Genomic DNA, 19,294 nt, shown 5'->3' on the forward strand with positions numbered 1-19,294 from the left:
AGTCTCTGCTCAGAGGGCTCCTCCGTGTGCCCCCAGCACTCAGCGTGTCCCCTGAGGCGTGTGTGCTCCTGTCCCAGCGTCTGGAGCCACATCGGCACGCTGTAGCAGCAGGGTGAACCGTACCTTATGAACATGTGGTGGGACCGTGTCCAGGAGGGGCGCAGGCCCTGTGTAGTTGCCTTGTCCAGCTCACTCTGCCCAGTCTGTCCTGTCACTCCAAGGGCCAGCATCCTGCTCCAGATTCAGGATGCCGTCAGCTCAGCTCCCTTAGCAGACCCCTGCCCTGGAGGCCGTGACTGTTCTCAGTGGGGGGACTCTCCTCAGTCACATGTGTCTGATTCTCTCCCTTCCTCATTCTCCAGCTCTGCCAGATTCCTTTTCCAAAAATAAAAGCTCTGCCACCTCCTTCTCACCAGCTTTATCCCAGTTCTCACCCCAGGGTGGTGGTATTCCCTCCCAGAGCACCACAAAATCCCCTCTGGAGTTGCTTGGGGCAGCAGCGCAGGCCCCAGGGTGGACAGTGCCGCCAGAGCGCTCTCCAGACCAGCGGTTCACAGCACCTCCTCTGCGGTGGGCCTGGGCCTGGTGTGTTATGCTAATTTTAACATTTTTCTTTTTGAGTGGGGTTCCCTTTTTACCAAGTAAAACCAGCTTTAAAGGCCACTTTATAAAGCAGGTGACAGGGGTGACTCCGGTAGGGGCCGGGGAGTCCTACTGGGTGGCCCATGCCATGGGGGTTGGGCCCCGGCTCTGCCCAGGAACCCTTGGTGAGATTCTGGCCTCATCCCGGGCAGTGTCCTCCCACTCCCAGGGTGTTCCGAGCCTCCACAGCCTGCCTGGGTTGGGGGCACCCCAGATGGCAGCATTGGGGCATTTGCTTGGAGCCCCGTATTGTTACCAGTGACCAGGCTCCTTCCTGGGCATTGGCAAACCTTGCTAGGCTGCTGAATGCTTTCCTCAGGTAGGGGCTTTTGGATTCTGCATTTATGGGCCCAGAACTTCTTCCCTAAGTTGGCTCAGAAGCAAAAAGAGGAAAGTCTCTGAGTTTCCTCGCAGAACACTCATGCTGCACGCCCGCGTTCCTGCTCCTCTGTCCTGGAGATCTGGGGTGCGGCAGGTGGTGTTGCGGCTGTTTGTCTTCTTTCATGGATAGGGTTTTGGGAAACCTAAAAAGCCGCTGTTTGGGGTCCTGGAATGTCCTTGGTGGGATATTTGACCTTTTGACTCTAAAGGTTTCCTCCTAATTTGGCTGGTTGCAGGGTTTTCTGTGGTGGTGTGGTCCCCATTTGCAGAATTGACAAAGGCCAGCTCACCCTGGGTTCTGGCTGCCCCAGCGGTCTGCAGCACCTGGAGCAGTTGGTGCAGGCCTGCACCCCTCCCTCCCTAGGGGTCTGTGCCCCTTGCCCCCCTCACCTGGGATGCCCTCTGTCCCCTCCTGACTCACTCCTGTCACACCCACGACTCACGGAAAGCACTCTGTCAGCATAGATAGCTCTGTGGTCATGGCTCCCGGAAGCCTCTCTGTACCCACAGACACGAGGCCTGCCGTGTGTTCTTGTGCTGTCACCCCAGGGTCGCCGTGTCCCTTCTCTGGGTCAACTGCTTTCCTGGAGCCCTCATTCATCTCTGGCTGGGAGTGTGGGTCCTTAACAGGATATCCAGCCACAGTGATAGGGGCCACTCCTGTCCTACAGAGCTCTGGGACATTTGGTGGCCTAACATGGAGTTTCTGCCACCTGTTACAAACCCCTCATTTGTAACAGCCGGGTGGTGGTGCCACTCACTGCTGCTGGGGGCCACCTGTGGGTGGCGATGTGTGATTCACAGGGCTCCCAGGGACCCCGCTGCCCAGGCCCCAGCGTTCTCTCCTTGCCAGCCAAAGGCCTTTCTTTGAAAGTCTCCTCGGGAATTCCCCGGTGGTCCAGTGGTTAGGACTCCTCGCTCTCACTGCCTAGGGTCCAGGTTTGATCCCTGGTCGGGGAAATAAGATCCCACAAGCTGTGCAGCGCGGCCAAAAAAAGAAAGGTCTCCTCTTTAGGGTTGGTGCTCTTGCTACCTCCCCTCCTTCCTGCCCACCAAGAAGCACACTCCTGGAGTCCAGAATGCTCCCCAAGGACAGAGTGTGCATGAGAGGGCCTGGCACACACCAGGCCTTTGCCGTGAGCCTGTGAATTTGATTGGGCCTTCTCTTTCTGGATCAGTGGTTTCCGACTTTGTTTTGCTCTTACGTGGTGCAGCCAGCTCTTAGACACTAGCCAGGTGTGTCAGACAGACCAGTGGGAAGTGCCTCACTCCCGCAGAGCACACCCTGCTGAATGCTGAGGCCCCTCAGGTCCTGCCCCGTGACTCCAGTGCATCCTCATCTGCTCCCCTGAGCAACTGGCACCTGGCTCAAGATACTTGGCCAGCCCGACCACAGGCTCGAGGGAGGGCCAGGCTCTGCTGTCCTGTGGGTTGTGCCTTGTTCCCCACTGCTCCCAACAGCTGACCTTTCATGCCACCTCTGCGAGCGTGTCCCAGGACGTTTCCCACTTCTTTTTGCATACCAGATTGTCTCATTCTTCCTAATTTTGTGGTGGTGCTGGGCAAAAATGGTATCTCTCATTTGTGTTTTCTTGGTGGCTTCTCATGTATTTTAGCCACTTGTACCGTCTTCTCAGTCTGTGCCACTCATCACCTTTTCCTCTTGGTGTGTGTGTGTCTTTGAATGGGGCTCACTCCCGCGCCAGTTAACCCCCTCAGCTCTCTCACTGGGTGCCACCTGAGTACTGTCTGCTTTCCAGAACGGCATTGCGGTGTGGTCATTTCTTCTCCCAGGTGTGACCCACCACACACTTCTTTTTAAAATAAATTTATTCATTTATTTATTTATTTTTGGTTGTGTTGGGTCTTCATTGCTGCGCATGGGCTTTCTCTAGTTGTGGCGAGCGGGGGCTACTCTTCATTGTGGTGCGTGGGCTTCTCACTGCGGTGGCTTCTCTTGTTGCGGAGCACGGGCTCTAGGCGTGCGAGCTTCAGTAGTTGTGGCGCACGGGCTCAGTATTTGTGGCTCGCGGGCTTAGTTGCTCCATGGCATGTGGGATCTTCCCAGACCAGGGCTCGAACCCGTGTCCCCTGCATTGGCAGGTGGATTCTTGACCAGTACACCACCAGGGAAGTCCGTGACCCACCACACTCTTGACCAAACAAGATCACCTCGGTTTTGGCCTGGCTGTCCCTGTGAGTGACACTTACTCATAGGCTCTTCTCTGGCAAGTCAGGTGTGTAAAGTTGGCAACCAGCTGGCCACTTGTCACTTGCTTGAGTGTGACCGTGGACCCAGCTGGCCAATGACTTTGAAGCACTTAGACTGTGTTGTTAGACTATTTTCCAGGGTCTTGGGTTTGCTTCCATTTACCTCAGTGACATATTAGTGGAAAAAACGTGCTTGTGGATTGGAAAATACTACAGTCTGTATAGCCCCTGTTGGTTCCCAAAGTTATTCCGTATATGTATAGTGTTTGAGCCCACGCCAACTTCAGGAAGCAGGGGTGGTCAGTTAGAGCCACTGTGCCAGGCCATGGGAGGCACTGCTTGTCCCTGGGGCAGAGTGAGGGCTCACTGAGAGGTCCAGGCCCCTGTGCCATGCTGGCCTTGGCTGGGATGAGGATGTGCCATCCATCAGGCCCAACACACCTGCTTCCCTGAAGGAAGCCATAATTTCCCTATCATCCCTCCATCCTGCAAGGGTGGTTCCTATTTCTACCTTTGACAGAGTCAATTCCTTGAGGAGGAATCTGCTGACAGGTCCTGCTTGGAGAAAACTGGATTTGACCTGCAGGATTTCAAATGTCATGACCAGAGGGTTGATGGGGCTGCTGTTAAAGGAATACACGACAGATGTCTGCGTGGTGAGTGCTTGGTGAGCACCATCTAAGGGGGTTCAGTCAAATGCTGAACATGCACCGGGGTCCTTACGGAGATACCCACCACGTACATGGCAGATGTGGAAACATGAGTGTGGCTAGTAGTCATGTTTTACTTAAATGAGCACTTATTATTATTACTTTTATTATTATTGACTTCTTATCACTTTGTTGAATATTATTTGAGGTCATCAATACAGTTTTGGGAAAGGATCCGTGGCTCTGATGGTTCCCTTGGTTTGGGGGGCGGGGCGCTCCCTTTGTCTGGGTCTGGCCTGTCAGCCGTCCCTGGTGGGGACGAAAAAGGCAGGAACAAGGTCATTCCCATTTCTCAGATGAGAAAACTGACCACACAGCTGATTAGAGGGTGGTTTCCCTCACTCTGGAGGTCCTCGGAGGTCTCTTGGCCTTGCCTTCTTCCTTGTGTCAGGGTTGGTGTTTGTTTTTTTTTTTAAAGAGTGTTGCAATGCTTTATTTTCCAGCGTTCAAAAACTGAGAGGCAGGAAGGAGCTGGAGGTCACGTGTGTGGCAGAGCCGGTTTGTGCTGTTTCTGTACGTTGTTTCAGCACAGCCCCGTGTGACCGAGCCAGAGAGATTAAGTGTCTTACTTAGGTCACACAGCTCTTAAGTGACAGATCCTGAAGTGGAAGCGAATCCTCTGATCTTAGTTCTGGGCCCTGAGACAGAAGTTTTTGAGTCCCAGCAGCTGCTGAAAGCCCCAGTGTATCATTCCTGTTCTTAAGCCTTTGGTTCCCTGTCTCTGCTGGGACCGGTTGATTGATGTTGAAGCCTGGCAGGTGCACTGCTCCGATCTCCTATAAGGAAAGGACAGGACACCTCCAGGTGCTGCCTCAGCTTTCAAGCAATGCCCAGCCCTTCCCCCCCAGCTATGGGTTGGGTTTGAATGGCTTGGAGTGGTGTGGAGGAGGGGACCCTGGACCTTGGAGGGGGTTAGAACCTTTTGGCTTATCTTTCCTGCATAAGGCTGTGAGTTTCATGTTGCAGTTCTCCTTAACCCAGCCCCGCGGGGCAGCATGGTGGTGATGTGAGGCTGGACCAGCCGAGGGCCCCCAAGTTCACCTGACCTCTCACCCTGGTTTATTCTGGGTTCCTAGTCTAGAAATCCAGAAAACGTTTGGACTGTACTGTGCAGTTTCACTGCCGATGCACGCGACTGTCAGTGCCAGCGAGACACTTCCGTCTTCCTTTCCTAAATAGACCTTCTGGTCCTCCTTCCGCTGAGGCGGCTGGCCTGGAGTCCTGCCAGGTTCTCCTTCTGTGATGGCGCAGATTGTAAGCTGCTCCCGAAATCTAATTTCAAGCCTGAGATAAAATGGTTTTGTTGACCTGAGGTTGTTGAGTAGGAAGGCGGGAGGCTTGAGTTTTCGTTCTAGGGGTTTCGTGTTGCTGGAGTGATGTTTGCTTGCTTAGAAGACTCGGTATTCCGGCCATGGTGAGAGTCCACTCTGCTCCTCCCGTCGCTGAGGCTGGCCTCACTGTGTCTCCTACACAGACTACCCTTCTAGAAACTTTAAAAAAAGTTGTTTCTTGCACCTGACCTGGTTTTATTTATTTTCGAGCCCAGGAAGACGTGTTCTGTCACTCACAGGTGTGGCACGTGGCTGGGTCTCCTCAGGTTTGGCCTGTTGAGCAGCCGAGTGGTGGAGGTGGTACTTTCCTGGGTCACCCCTCGGGGACTCTGCTGCTTCCTGAGCCTGGAGGTTGCTCTGGCTCCGTTGTCTCCGAGATTACAGAATGCTCGCTGCAGGAGGCTCCTGCCTCTTTTGGAATCTCAGCCAGTGTCCGCGCTTGAGGTCCTCCTGCGTGAGGCAGGGGCTGCACCACCCCTGGGCTCACGCATGGCTCTCCTTTGCTCCAACATGCCACGTGGCACACACTCAGGCACGGCTGTCGCAGCTCGAGGTTGTCGAGATCTGAAGTTTGGCTTGGTGATGCCGAAAGGCACCTGCGTGGGGACCTGGACGGTCTGGGTTGAGTCCTCCTTCCCTCGTCGTGGGGCTCAGCATGGCCCGAGCCTCAGTTTCTCCCTCTGTGAGGCGGGAGCAGTTGCCCCTTCCCTGGAGGTTGCGAGGGACTGAGTGGAGTGTCAGATGAAGGGCCACGTGAAGGGGTGTCCTCTGCTCATTGCTGTCACGCTGAGGAGAGGATGCACTCAGCCACTCCTCCACGCCTGTCCAAACCCTGGACATCGTCTTTTGGGGCGTGCAAATCCCCGCCGTCAGGGCAGGGAGCAGGTGTGCCAAGGAGAGGCCCCTTCTGGAGAGTGCAGGGGACTCTGCTTGGCCCTCCTCCCTGAGCCCTGTCACCCCAGGCTCAGGTCAGAAGGTCAGCAGAGGCACTGGCCGCTGCCAGATCTTTCCCACAGCCCAGGCTGAGGTACTCGGGGCCAGCCCGCCCATCCCCTACCCTAGTGCAGACTCCCCGGAAGTGGCTGTGCAGGGGACCTGGCTTCTGCCAGCTCTGCCTAGCGCTGGGGGCCCCTCTTCCCTCCCCGTCACTCTGCTCTGCCCGGCTCAGCATCCTTAAGACTGGTCTCTCTGTTTGGACCCCCCCCAGCTTTCCTCCCTCAGCTGCAGTGGAGGAGCTAATGGGGACACGAGTGAGGAGGAACGGCAGAGGCCAGCATCTCCCATCTGGGGTCTCTTGCTGCTCCTTACTGTCTCCTGTTCTGTGCCCCAGCTGCCCAGAGCAGTGGTTGACAGGCGCATGGGACCAAGCAACACCCCTTTGGGTGCTCAGGCCCTTCTCTCCCTGCTCCGTTTCCCTGGTCTGGCCTCCCTTGAGGTCTGTCACCTCCCATCCTTCTGGTCTCGGCTCAGCGCCCCCTCTCATCCCATCACAACAGCCTCTCCCAGTGTCACTCTATTGTCCACTCTTAAAAACTGTGCCAAGGGGCCCTGAGTGGACAGGGCAACGTCTGTCTTATTGGCTGCTGGGTCCCCGCCTCCTGCCTCCATCCTTCCGGCTTGCTGTAGTGCTTCTGTTGCCTTCTCCAGCTATTAAGTCCTAGGTGAGATGGTTCTGAGATTGCACCTGCCAAAGGTGCCAGGTGTCCAGGTGTTGCCAGCTCAGGAAGTGGAGGGAGAGGATTCCAGTCTGGCATGGACAGAGCTGATGCAGCTCTGAAGGCAAAGAAGATGCTGGAAGATGCAGTTACCTGGTCTGGCACCCAGAATGCTGGCAAGTGAGTGCAGGGTGGTGGGAGGGGTCAAGCTGAGCAGAGGTAGGGAGTTGGAAATTTTCGTTTGTGGTCTTTAGTGCCAGGTAGCAGAGAGGAGGGACCTGGGAGGTAGAAAGACCTGGGGGGATTTCAGGGGGGGTCTTTGGTCCTTGGGGATCCTCATGCCCTGGGATAGATTTCTAGTATTGATTTTTGTTTCTGATTACCTGCCTGGTGAGAGAGACCTTACTGTGCCCTTGTAGGACAGGTCACCTCTTGGGGGTCTCTGGGACTGTCCTCTCTGGAGGACACCTGTGTGCTGGAACCAGAGCAGACAACACTGGGAAAAGTGATCAGTGACCCAGCAGGCCTTTCCCAGCCTGCAGGGTAAAGGACGGTGTTTCCCAGGGACCAGGTGGCTGGTGGGCCCTCTCCCTTTGTCTGTGGGGCTGTCTAGGTATGGATGTCCTGCCTGCCCTACCCGTTGGGTCACCTGGGTGGGTTAGAGAGGGAAAAATATGCCACGTTCTTATCATTTCATCCTCCTGAGTGGGGCGTCTCGCTCCCATTTAATGGTCTCTGGTTTTTGCCCAAGATGAAGCCCCACACCCTGCGTTCAGGGGAGCCCAGCCCTCTCGGCCCGGGCTGGCAGCCTCACAGGGGACAGAGGTGTCATTATGCTGCCTAGAGCCCAGGCAGGCTCTGCAGTGCCGCAGTACAGAGAGGGTGTTTTTTGGTAGGTGCTGGGTAGAGCTTCCCAGCAGGGCCTGGTGGGCAGCTCTGGTGACAGTGGCCCCTTCTCACCACCCTGGGGTCTGAGCTGCCTGTGATGGTGTCCTTCTTTCCTTTTTAGGTTCTCATACAAATCCCTGGGCTTGTAGAAATGGTTTGTCTTTGGTACATCCTCCGCTTTCCTTCTTAGTTACCCTCCTGGTCTGGTCTTGGCGCAGAAGACGAAGGCAGCCTGCCCTCGCCTCTGCTTGTCCAAGTTGGCTTTAGAAACCACACCAGATCAGGAGCAGCAGTTTGGCCCAGCCCGCTCTGTGAGGTGTTCAGAGCTGCTCTTTTCATTTTGGAGGTGGGAGGGGGTCTTAGGAGGAATTACTGGGTGTGGGGGGAACATGTTCTTATTCTAGCCTTTCCTGGTGTCATCTCAGCCTAGCTGATGGAGGCCCAGCTGAGGCCAGCACACAGGCTCTTCCTGCCAGGGGGTTTGGGGAGATGGGGCAGGAGGGACAGCCGCTCCAGGGAGTAGGCAGCCTGACGCTGCGGAAGGGCAACCTGAGTGAGAAGGCGAGGCTTTAGAGAGGGGCCTGCTCAGGGGGAGGTATTCCAGACAGGCGGGGAGGGGGGGGTGTCATTCATTTACAAATGTCCTCTCAGTTGTGTGACATCTTGTGGCGCCTGCATGCACCTGTGTCCATGATGTAATAATGGCATTTTAAATAACTGGAACCAGATGCTCTAGGACTCAGCCATGTGTTCCCCACTGCATGGAGGACCCCCCACCATGGGCATCAGCAGCACTGGTGTGGAGGTCGGGGTGCTGACATTCCATGCCCGAGTTAGCACTTTACATGGCTTAGCTGGTGATTCCTCACCCCCAGCTTTCTGAGGCCAGGTCTAAAATACTGTTTTAGAGACAGTGGATTAGTGGGGGTAATTTTTTTTGAACTACAGCCTACTTTATAAGCACCTTCCCAGTCAGGCTGTCATGGCCGCACCCTATTTGGGGCAGCTTCTGGTAAGCCACTGAATCACAGACAGGGGCCTCGGCCCTTTCTGGGCATGATCCCTCTCAGATGCCTAAAATATGTAGAATTACCAAGGAAATGCGCTACACAGAGAGTGAATAAAGTATTAAAAAGGAATGTGTGACCTAGTAACAAATTTATTATGTTAATGTGTTAAGTGATGAGATCTAGCAGTAGATCTAGTTGCTGTAATTTTGAAATCGTGGTGAGCAAAAATGGTGTTTGAAGACAGCAACAAACCATCATTTGATGCGCTAAAGCATATCAGAGTTGATACTGCTCATAACTGCTGTAGTTTGTTGCCTACCTTTGTAACTGAAGGAAATGCTAAGTTACAGTTAGTGGAAATAGATGTGTTTTTTCTTCCCACCCAAATTCAAGGACGCCCCAAATGTGAGCCCTGTTCTGTACACTTCTTCCGATGTCAGGCCCTCAGCAGCTGTCTCGGTCATGGACCTCTGTAATCTGCTGTGAGTAATGAGGAAGCTTCCTAGTCTCAGTCTCGGAACCGGGGCTCCTTTGAGAGCTGGGCAACCCCACAGCTCTGGCCAGAACCTCTTGTGGTGCTAGGACGTCAGAGAGGGCTCAGAGGAGGGCAGGGATGAGTTGGGAGCCAGCACCAAGGACCCCAGGGCCAGTCTGAGACAATCTGAGTATCAGGATAAGTAAGGACTGGAATGCACTTGAGACCATTGCAAAAGGCAGTCCACAAGTCTGTCCATATCAGGGTTTTCCAGAGAAACAGAACCAATAGGAGTGAAGGAGTGAGAAGAGACGTGTGTGTGTGTGTGTTTGGCTGAGCCTCACGGTTTGTGGGATCTTAGTTCCCCGACCAGGGATCGAATCCAGGCCACGGCAGTGTAAGTGCCGAGTCCTAACCACTGGACCGACAGGGAATTCCTTTGTGTGTGTTAAAAAAAATTTTTTTTTATTGAAGTACAGTTGATTTACAATGTTGTGTTAACTTCTGCTGTACAGCAAAGTGATTCAGTTATACATATATATACATTCTTTTTAAAAAATATTTTCCATTGTGGTTTATCATAGGATATTGAATATAGTTGTGCTATAGAGTAGGACCTTGTTGTTTATCCATTCTATGTATAATAGCTTACATCTGCTAACCCCAGTCTCCCACTCCATCCCTGCCCCACCCCTGTCCCCCTTGGCAACCACAAGTCTGTTCTCTATGTCTGTGGGTCTGTTTCTGTTTCGTAGATAGGTTCATTTGTGTCATATTTTAGATTCCACATATAAGTGATATCATATGGTATTTGTCTTTCTCTTTGACTTACTTCACTTAGTGTGGTAATCTCTAGTTGCATCCATGTTGCTGCAAATGGCATTATCTCATTCCTTTTTATGGCTGAGTAGTATTCCATTGTATATATGTACCACAACTTCTTTATCCATTCATCTGTCCATGGACATTTAGGTTGTTTCCATGTCTTGGCTATTGTGAATAGTGCTGCTATGAACATAGGGGTGCATGTATCTTTTTAAAAATTATTTATTTATTTGGCTGCCCTGGGTCTTAGTTGCGACATGTGAGATCTAGTTCCTCGACCAGGGACCAAACCTGGGCCCCCTGCATTGGGAGTGCTGAGTCTTAGCACTGGACCACCAGGGAAGTCCCATATGTATCGTTTTGAATTAGAGTTTTGTCTGATATATGCCCAAGAGTGGGATTGCTGAATGATATGGTAATTCTATTTCTATTTTTAGTTTTCTGAGGAACCTCTATACTGTTTTCCATATTGGCTGTACCAACTTACATTCCCACCAGCAGTGTAGGAGGGTTCCCCTTTTCCCACATCCTCTCCAGCATTTGTTATTCATAGAGTTTTTAAAAATTTATTTATTTTATTTATATTTATTTTTGGTTGTGTTGGGTCTTCGTTGCTGTGCGTGGGCTTTCTCTAGTTGTGGTGAGCAGGGGCTACTCTTTGTTGTGGTGCACATGGGCTTCTCATTGTGGTGGCTTCTCTTTTTGCGGAGCACGGGATCTAGGCATGCGGGCTTCAGTAGTTGTGGCACACGGGCTCAGTAGCTGTGGCTCACGGGCTCTAGAGCACAGGCTCAGTAGTTGCGGTGCACGGGCCTAGTTGCTCCACGGCGTGTGGTATCTTCCTGGACCACGGCTTGAACCCGTGTCCCCTGCATTGGCAGGCGGATTCTTAGCCACTGCTCGCCACCAGGGAAGTCCTCTTAGAGTTTTTAATGATGGCCATTCTGACCGGTGTGAGGTGATACCTCATTGTAGTTTTGATTTGCGTTTCTCTTAATAATTAACGATGTTGAGCATCTTTTCATGTGTCTGCTGGCCATTTGCGTTTGAGAAGAGACTTCTTTTAAAGAATTGGGTCATGCAGTCATGGGGGCTGGCAAGTCCAAAACCTGTAGGGCAGGCTGGCAGGCTGGAGACCCGGGGAAGAGCTGATGTTGTATCTTGAGTTCAAAGGCTGTGCGGGGGCAGAAGTCCTCCTTTTTCCAGAGGATCTTGGTCCTTTTTTCTCTTACAGCCTTCAACTGATTGGGAGGGCTGTGGAGGGTAATCTACTTTACTCAGAGTCTGTTGATTTAAATGTTAATCACATCTAAAAAATGCCTTCACTGCAACTGGTATTTGACCAAGCAATTGGGTTCCGTGGCCTAGCCAAGTTGACACATAAAATTCACCATACTGCTCATGGTAGCATGTAAATAAATTAGTGGGGAAAAGGGAGGGCTCCTGCTTATGGTGGGATGCCGAGGCTACCAGAGACAGGGACTGAGTTTTACAGCCACCACCGCGAAGCTGTGGAGAGTGGGGCTGGCTGAACTCGGGCTGTGGGTGGAGAGCAAGCGTCTGTTGTGACCTGCATGGGGAGAAGGTAGACCAAACAGGGTGGCCCTGCCTGGGTGATCAGAGTTAACCGTCCCAGAAGGGCAGACAGACCCCTCTGCGAGTGCCTCTGGGTGGGGTGCCGTGGAGGACGATGGTCACCTCCAGTCATGCGGATGGAGCACAGTGCAGTTCATCACAGTCACACTAGGTAGACCCAAAATGTAGCATGCTCTAGTAAAGAAAAGGCAGGGGCACCTGTATCCTCTAAGAATGTCAATGTCCTAAACGTCAAAGAACAGCCAAGAGGGCTTCCCTGGTGGCGCAGTGGTTAAGAATCCGCCTGCCAGTGCAGGGGACACGGGTTGGAGCCGTGGTCCGGGAAGATCCCACATGCCGCAGAGCAACTAAGCCCGTGCGCCACAACTACTGAGCCTGCGCTCTAGAGCCCGCGAGGCACAACTACTGAGCCCACGTGCCACAGCTACTGAAGCCCGCGAGCCTAGAGCCCGTGCTCCGCAACAGGAGAAGCCACTGCAATGAGAAGCCCGTGCACCGCGACGAAGAGTAGCCCCCGCTCGCCACAACTAGAGAAAACCCACACACAGCAACAAAGACCCAATGCAGCCAAAAATAAATAAATAAACAAACAAACAAACAGCCAAGAAACCTCCAGATTAAAGGTGGCTGATGAGACGGGGTGGCTCAGTGCTGTGTGCTGTTCTCCTCACTGGAGGGAGGGCAGTGGGAGGACACCACCGAGCCAGGTGACAACGTGGAAGGTAGACAGTGGTGCACAGTGTCCCGTCAGTAACGAACATGGTGAAGCTGGCGGCTGTCATGTGGTTTACTCCTGGGAGATGCACTGAGTGTTTAGGGGTGAAGCGCAGTGGTGTATGCAGCTCACTCTCAGTTGGTTTGGGAAAGCAAGTGTGCGCACCCAAATCTATATGTTATGGTGTGCATGTGTGCATAGGGGCAGAGAGCTTGTGGGCAGGTGGGGAAAAGTTAGCGGCAGGTCAGTGTGGGGTTTAAAGGTATTTGGGTGTTCTTTGTGCTCTTGCAGCTTTTCTGTGAGCTTGGGATTATTTCCAGATCATATTTAGGAGAGATAGCCAGGCAGGGGCGTTTGTTCCCTGCTCCCGGAAGCAGCGTCTCACCTGCCACACGGTGTGGTTAGGGCTGGCTCACGTCTCTACTCTGCATGTGGCTGAGCCCTGACTTGGGTGACCTGGTGCCAGACCATCTGCCCTGGAGACCAGCAGTGATAGGACATCCTCCCTCCTGGGACTCATCTTCAGACCAGCCCAGCATGTCTGTCAGGGAGATGTCCTCACCCGGTGGCAGGAGTCCGAGTGAGCGATCCCCACTGGGAGCCTTTCTGAGGAAGCCTCAGTTGAGGAGTCAACCAGGTGGATCCAGGGAAGAATGCCTCGGACAGTGGCTTGGGGTGTCACACAAGTGCTGGGTTTGAGTATCGTAAAGGGGGTCACCGTGAGCCCCCAGGGCTGCAGGATGTGATTTGATGAATGCTTATAAGAGTCCTGGAAGGACTCCTTCTCATTTACATCTACACTCTGTTCTTACTCAGATCCGCAGTTTGCTCAGCAGAACTCCAGCTGCCTCCTGGCTTCTGGGGCGCATCAGCTTTACACAAATACACAGTGCTTAATCTTGTCACTTTGAGCCGAGATCAGTCACTTTTGTTTTTAGGCAGGTGACAAGATGTTCTGTAAAAAGGTGGCTGACGGTTTCAGACTTCTGGCTCATTTGTGCTTTCAGGGCAAGGCTGTCCTCCAGCAGGCTGATGAATGAAAATGGATCTGCAGAAACAGGAGCGCCCCGTGCAGCTCCGGCGAGGACGCTGGTCAGACAGTTGAGGAGGGTGACAGGAGCATCCAAAGCAGCATGACCCCGTTGATACTGAAGGAAAGGCAGTCAGGGGAAAAGATCTGTCCTAAAGTAGTAGAGGGCCCTCCGCCTCCTGGTTTGGGGGGCAGTCCTGGGTTTGAATGTGTGCTCTGCTGCTTCCTGAGCTGGTGACCTTGAGCAAAGCTGCTGGCTTCCTTGAAGGCCTCAGTTTCCTCATCCACCCAGAGCTGATTGTGGAAACACGTGACCTTGTCCACGGGAGGTCCCCACAGTCAGGCTGTTGAGGGCCAGTGGGTGCAAGCTGCTGGCAGAACGCATGCTGCTCCCACCCCAGAAGAGACCAGCATTGCTGCCCCACCCGCTCTGCAGGATGGGCCCAGTTTGGTGACATTTCTCGTTGGGCTGTTTGCTCTGGGGGCAGGTCATGTTTCTGGGGGGGCAGTCAGTTGGTGGACCTTGGTGGACACCTGTGCACAACTTAACCCAAGAACAGGGCTGATCCTTTTGTTTATGGGAGCCAGGTGGCAGCTGATGTGTTTGGAGAGGCAGCCTGGGCCAAGCGTCACTCGCTGCTCACCTGCCGGGGGCCCGTGGGCACATTTCTCAGAACTCCAGGTCAGGAGGAGTGTGGTGGAGGCAACCCGCCCCGCAGACTTCCCAGTCAGCCCGTCCGTGCTCAGAGACGGCTGTACTCACCACCCGGCAGCGGCAGCTGGCAGAGAGCCCTTTGAGGGGTTGGTCTGAAGCCAATGGCTGGGATGACAGCTGGATGGGCAGCTGGGCCCCGCCTCCCTGGGCTCCAGCAGCTCCTGAGTGTCCAGAGTCTGAAAGTTCAGGTTGTTCCAGGAAGGTCTGTTCTGTCTGTCAGGGTGATAGAGGCTCCTGTTGTTCCCAGAGACTGACACCTGGGTCTGTTGGAAGCCAAGCAAGGGTCGGAAGGGACTGATCCGTTCTGGGCTCTGATAGTGATGAGACCTGAGTGCCCGACAGCCACACGGGTCCTCACTGTGGAGATGCTCTGAGGGTGCAGGACTCAGGGTGGTTTGGGTCCCAGGGCCTCCCCGAGGGTCCAGCACAGCCCGGCCTTGGCCAGGTCAGGTTAGGTTCTGTTTCTCAAAGACAAGTTTAAAAATGTACCGATTTCATACAGCCTGCTCCATGTCAGACCCTGTGAGGTTGAAGACTTTCTTGGGACATGTAGCTGGTAACTAGAGGCCCATGTCTGAGCCAGCCACCTGGCTGCTCAAAGCCCTATCCCCAAACTGCAGGCTGCACCCAAGCCCAGCTCCGTGCATGGCGCCCTAGTGCTCCTCCAGGAGAAGGAAGATCGTGGGCTGAATTCAGCGGTGTTAGCTTTCTGAGACCTTGCTGCCCAGAACAACACACACCTCACACGTGTTTGTCACATTTGTTCTGCTCTCTCCCGCCCCACACATTTGAGGGCAGGCCAGGCCGAGTCCTGGGCCCAGCCAGTGCCCACCCCTTGGTGCCACAAGAGCATGCCAATGACCAAGGGACCTGTGGGCGGGTCCCAAGCCCTAGGCCATCTTTCCTCCCGGATTTTTTTTTAAACAAATTCTTGTTTTATTTTTTTTGGCCCTGCCATGCAGCCTGTGGGATCTTAGTTCCTGACCAGGGATTGAACCTACACCTTTGGCAGTGAAAACGTGGAGTCCTAACCACTGCACCGCCAGGGAATTCCCTTCTCCCAGATTTTGATGGCTCTTTGAGACTTTTGGAGTTTTCTGGCTCAAAATATCAGAGTTGGGCTTCCTTTGTGGCACAGTGGTTAAGAATCCGCCTACCGAGGCAGGGGACACGGGTTCGAGCCCTGGTCCGGGAAGATCCCACATGCCGCGGAGCATCTAAGCCCGTGCACCACAACTACTGAGGCTGCGCTCTAGAGCCCGTGAGCCACAACTACTGAGCCCGTGTGCCACAGCTACTGAAACCCGCGCACCTAGAGCCCGTGCTCCGCAGCAAGAGAAGCCACCGTAATGAGAAGCCCGTGCACTGCAACGAAGAGTAGCCCCCGCTCGCCGCAACTAGAGAAAGCGCGTGTGCAGCAACGAAGACCCAACGCAGCCATAAGTAAATAAATAAAATTAATTTAAAAAATATATATATATATCAGAGTTGCTAGAAAGAGAGCGGTTACTCAGCTCTCTGGGGAGGTTGGCTTGTCCAGACATTTCTCCAAGCCTCCAGAATGTCTCTGGAATCCTCGGGAACAGTATCCCAGCCTGTGCTCCAAGGCCATGTCTCTGACCTAACCTTGTGGTGGAGGCAGCCTTTACTGCCCAGCTGCTCGAGAATCGGCTCTGCTCAGAGGCAGTCCCCCTTCCCGGGGTCCCCAGCTGGTGAGTGGTGGTGTGTTCAAGGCAGGGTCTGCATGGTGAGGCCTTTTCTGTGGTTCTGAGCAATTAGGATTTACTCCTTTGCAGTGGTAGAAGTGGCGGAGGGTGTTGAACATGGCCTGGAGCTGATGCCTGAAGCTGGTCAGAGGCTGGTGGGGTGGAGAGGAGAGGTAACATGGACTGGGAGCATGTGTCCGAGGTGACACGGTGGGACCAGTGCTGAGTGAGCTCCTAGGCTGGGAGGGCAGGTCCCTGACCTGGCAGCTCCCAGATCCAGATTGCAGGTCATTTGTGTGTGTGAGAGGGAGATACAAGAGAGTGACCCTGCTGTGGGCACCAGCTGGAGGCCATGGGGTGGGGTGGGGGATCGCATCTCAAAGGGGAGAGGAGGCCGAGTTCTCAGCCATGGCATTTATTTGTCTGTGATTTGTGCCTGCATCTCCTGGGACAGGTTTGGGGTGCTTTGCAGGTGATGAGAAGGGAGCAACTCGAGCTGAGCCCCGTGCCGAGATGCAGAGCAGCCTCCTGGGCTGTGCCCCAGAGGACCCGGGCCATCTAGGTGAAGCCCTCAGCTTCCTCCGCTGTAAGATTCCAGTCTGAGAGAGAGAGAGTGAGAGAGAGTGAGAGAGAGTGAGAGAGAGTGAGAGAGAGTGAGAGAGAGAGAGAGAGAGAGAGAGGTGTGTGTGTGTGTGTGTGTGTGTGTTGTCATGTTGCCCCCAGGCCATGGGCAGAGGACAGGTTTGGGCAGAGTGAAGTTTGATGCTGAGTTCAGTGCCTGTTGATGAGTTTCAGTGAGCATTTAAAAAGGAAAAACAGGGACTTCCCTGGCAGTCCAGTGGTTAAGACTTCGCCTTCCAATGCAGGGGGTGTGCGGGTTCGATCCCTGGCCGGGGAGATAAGATCCCATATGCCTTGCGGCCAAAAACCAAAACATACAACATAAAACATAAGCAGTATTGTAACAAACTCAGTAAAGACTTTAGAAGCGGTCCACATCAAAAAAAATTCTTTTTTAAATATTAAAAAAAATAAATAAATAAAAAATAAGAAGGAAAAACAAGCCCACCCAACATTCAGGCTCCTGGCGAGGCACGTCAGAAGCGCAGTGGTGCAGAGTGCCCCAGGTATCTTCCTGCCTATTTGTCTGCATTTCCGGAGTGCTTCCATCAGCCTTGTCAAGGGCTCCCTGAAAGTAAGATGAGGCCAAGGACACAACTCCCTGAGGTGGGCTCCTGCTCAGAGGGAGGGGGCCTCAGATCCCCGGAGCAGAGCAAGGGGCCTGGGCTGCAAACTCCAAGACACGGTGCTGTGGTTCTTTGCGCAAGCTTGCTCTGTTCCCACAGGGCAGCGGTAACACAGACAAGATGAGATCTGAGGTTCGGCCATCTGGGGACAGGGAGCTGAGTCCAGCGTGTGGACCTGGCTCCTCCACAGGCTGTGCTCAGTGCTGCAGGCTGCGTGTGCCGGGGGCGTGCAGCAGGTACTGACGTGGGGCGGCTTCTTAATTTTTCTATTTGAGGAAAGGCAGATGGGAAAGATGAAATAATAATGAGGCAAAGGTGTTGAAAAGAGGGCCTGGCACAGGCGTGGGTTGCAGAGCTCAGAGAGGTGGCAGGGTTGGTGGCTCATGAGAGCGCACTCCCCTGGAGGCAGGCCTGGGATGTGCTGCGGGCAGCTGTGGATGGAACAGGGCTCAGTGGAGTAGAAGCACTTTAATGTGAAGAATTGTTTAGCAAATGTTTGTCTCATCCCATTACCACGGGGTCACGTGCGTTTCACAAAGAATTTGGATAAATTGTGAAGTTGGGATACAGTCTAATGGGGCGGTGACCAAGCGTGAGCCATGTGAGGGCCCCAGGACTGGCCTTCCTGTGAGGTTGGTATCAGCTCTGCTGGTGGAGTGGGGCCCCCAGCCCTGCCCTGTGACCTCCAGCAGCCCTGTCCCCCCTCTGTACCTTATTTTCCTCAGTCGTAACAGCAGGAACCCTGATATCTGAGTAGTCGAAGATGGGAGTGAGTTTCTTGATGGAGGCCTGCTGTCCTTGATACCACAAGTCATCATGTTCAGTTTGGCTGTGATTTCCATGGAGAGCCTGTGCCCAGCGAGTCCGTGCAGCTCCCCTCCAGTCAGGGCTCAGATGCCGCCCACCCACCAACATTTAAGTAGAGCACACACCAGACCCTGCCCTGCGGGTCCTTTTGCCCTTCCTGTGTACCGACGTCCCCTGTGCTCTCATTTGTCTAGTGCCCCTCTGTAGAGTCACTGCTTTGGACACCTGGGGCAGTCGTGTCGGCTGGCACACGAGGGACACGGGACCCGGCAGGGGAGTGGTCTTGGTTCCACACGGCCTAGGCCCGACTTGTTGGCTTTATCGGTGTGTGAGCAGTGGAGCAGCATGTGCTGCCGCTCAGGGTGAGGCAGGGGTGTCAGGGGCAGGGAGGACACCACCTACCCCACCCCACCCCACGGGTGTTGTGAGGCTGAAACCAGATGATGTCCTCAAACCTTGCACCATCTGGGTGGTCAGCACCCAGGGAGTGTCTGGGGTCATGATGCAGAGAGCGTGCAGACATGGAAATCTGAAAGAGACCCTGCAGTGGGATCTGGGGTGGGGGTGGTGTTGGACTCAGCAGTTCTCTGGAACTTCTTTTTGGGGAGAGGAGAGGGAAGTTGGTAAGAATTTAGAAGATTTTAATAAAACGGAGCCATTTAAAAAAAAGAAAGGAGCGGGACTTCCCTGGTAGAGCAGTGGTTAAGAATCCGCCTGCCAATGCAGGGGACACGGGTTTGATCCCTGGTCCGGGAAGATCCCACATGCCGCGGAGCAGCTAAGCCTGTGCCGCACAACTACTGAGCCTGTGCTCTAGAGACAGCAAGCCACAACTACTGAGCTCGCACGCCACAACTACTGAAGCCCATGAGCCTAGAGCCTGTGCTCTGCAACAAGAGAAGCCACCGTGATAAGAAGTCTGCACACCACAACGACAAGTAGCCCCCGCTCGCCGCAACCAGAGAAAGCCTGCGCACAGCAACGAAGACCCAACACAGCCAAAAATTAATTAATTAATTAATTTTAAAAAATAGAATTAAGGACTGCTTTTTGAAGGACATTGTTAAGAGAATAAAAAGACAAGCCACAGACTGGGAGAAAAATCTTTGTAAAACTCATCTGCTAAAGCTCTGGTATCTAGGATATAAGAACTCTCAAAACGCAATAATAAGATGACCCAGTTTTAAAAAATGCGTTGGAGATTTGTATAGCTTCACCATAAAGTTACAAGAATGGCAGATTAGTCCATGAGAACATTCCACGTCATTAGGGAAGTGCAAGTTGAAACCACGAGATACCACTTCACACCTACGAGAATGGCTAAAATAGAAAACCTGACAACATTAAATC

At 53.5% G+C, this 19,294-nt stretch overlaps 1 protein-coding gene across 2 annotated transcripts in view; it reads left to right on the plus strand.

Moving 5' to 3' along the window:
* ELL (elongation factor for RNA polymerase II) overlaps window positions 1-19,294 on the plus strand; it is an 81,170-nt gene that overhangs the window by 17,730 nt on the left and 44,146 nt on the right. Inside the window, exon 2 of one of the 2 annotated variants that reach the window (XM_082381332.1) lies at window positions 3,755-3,890. The exons of the other annotated variant lie outside the window; for it this stretch is intronic. Coding sequence (XP_082237458.1) covers window positions 3,755-3,890 — 136 coding nt within the window. The remainder of the gene's footprint in view (window positions 1-3,754; window positions 3,891-19,294) is intronic. 2 annotated transcript variants of the gene reach the window in all.

Source organism: Balaenoptera borealis (assembly GCF_965194805.1).
Source record: "Balaenoptera borealis genome assembly, chromosome: 2".
NCBI classification, from domain to species: Eukaryota; Metazoa; Chordata; class Mammalia; order Artiodactyla; family Balaenopteridae; genus Balaenoptera; species Balaenoptera borealis.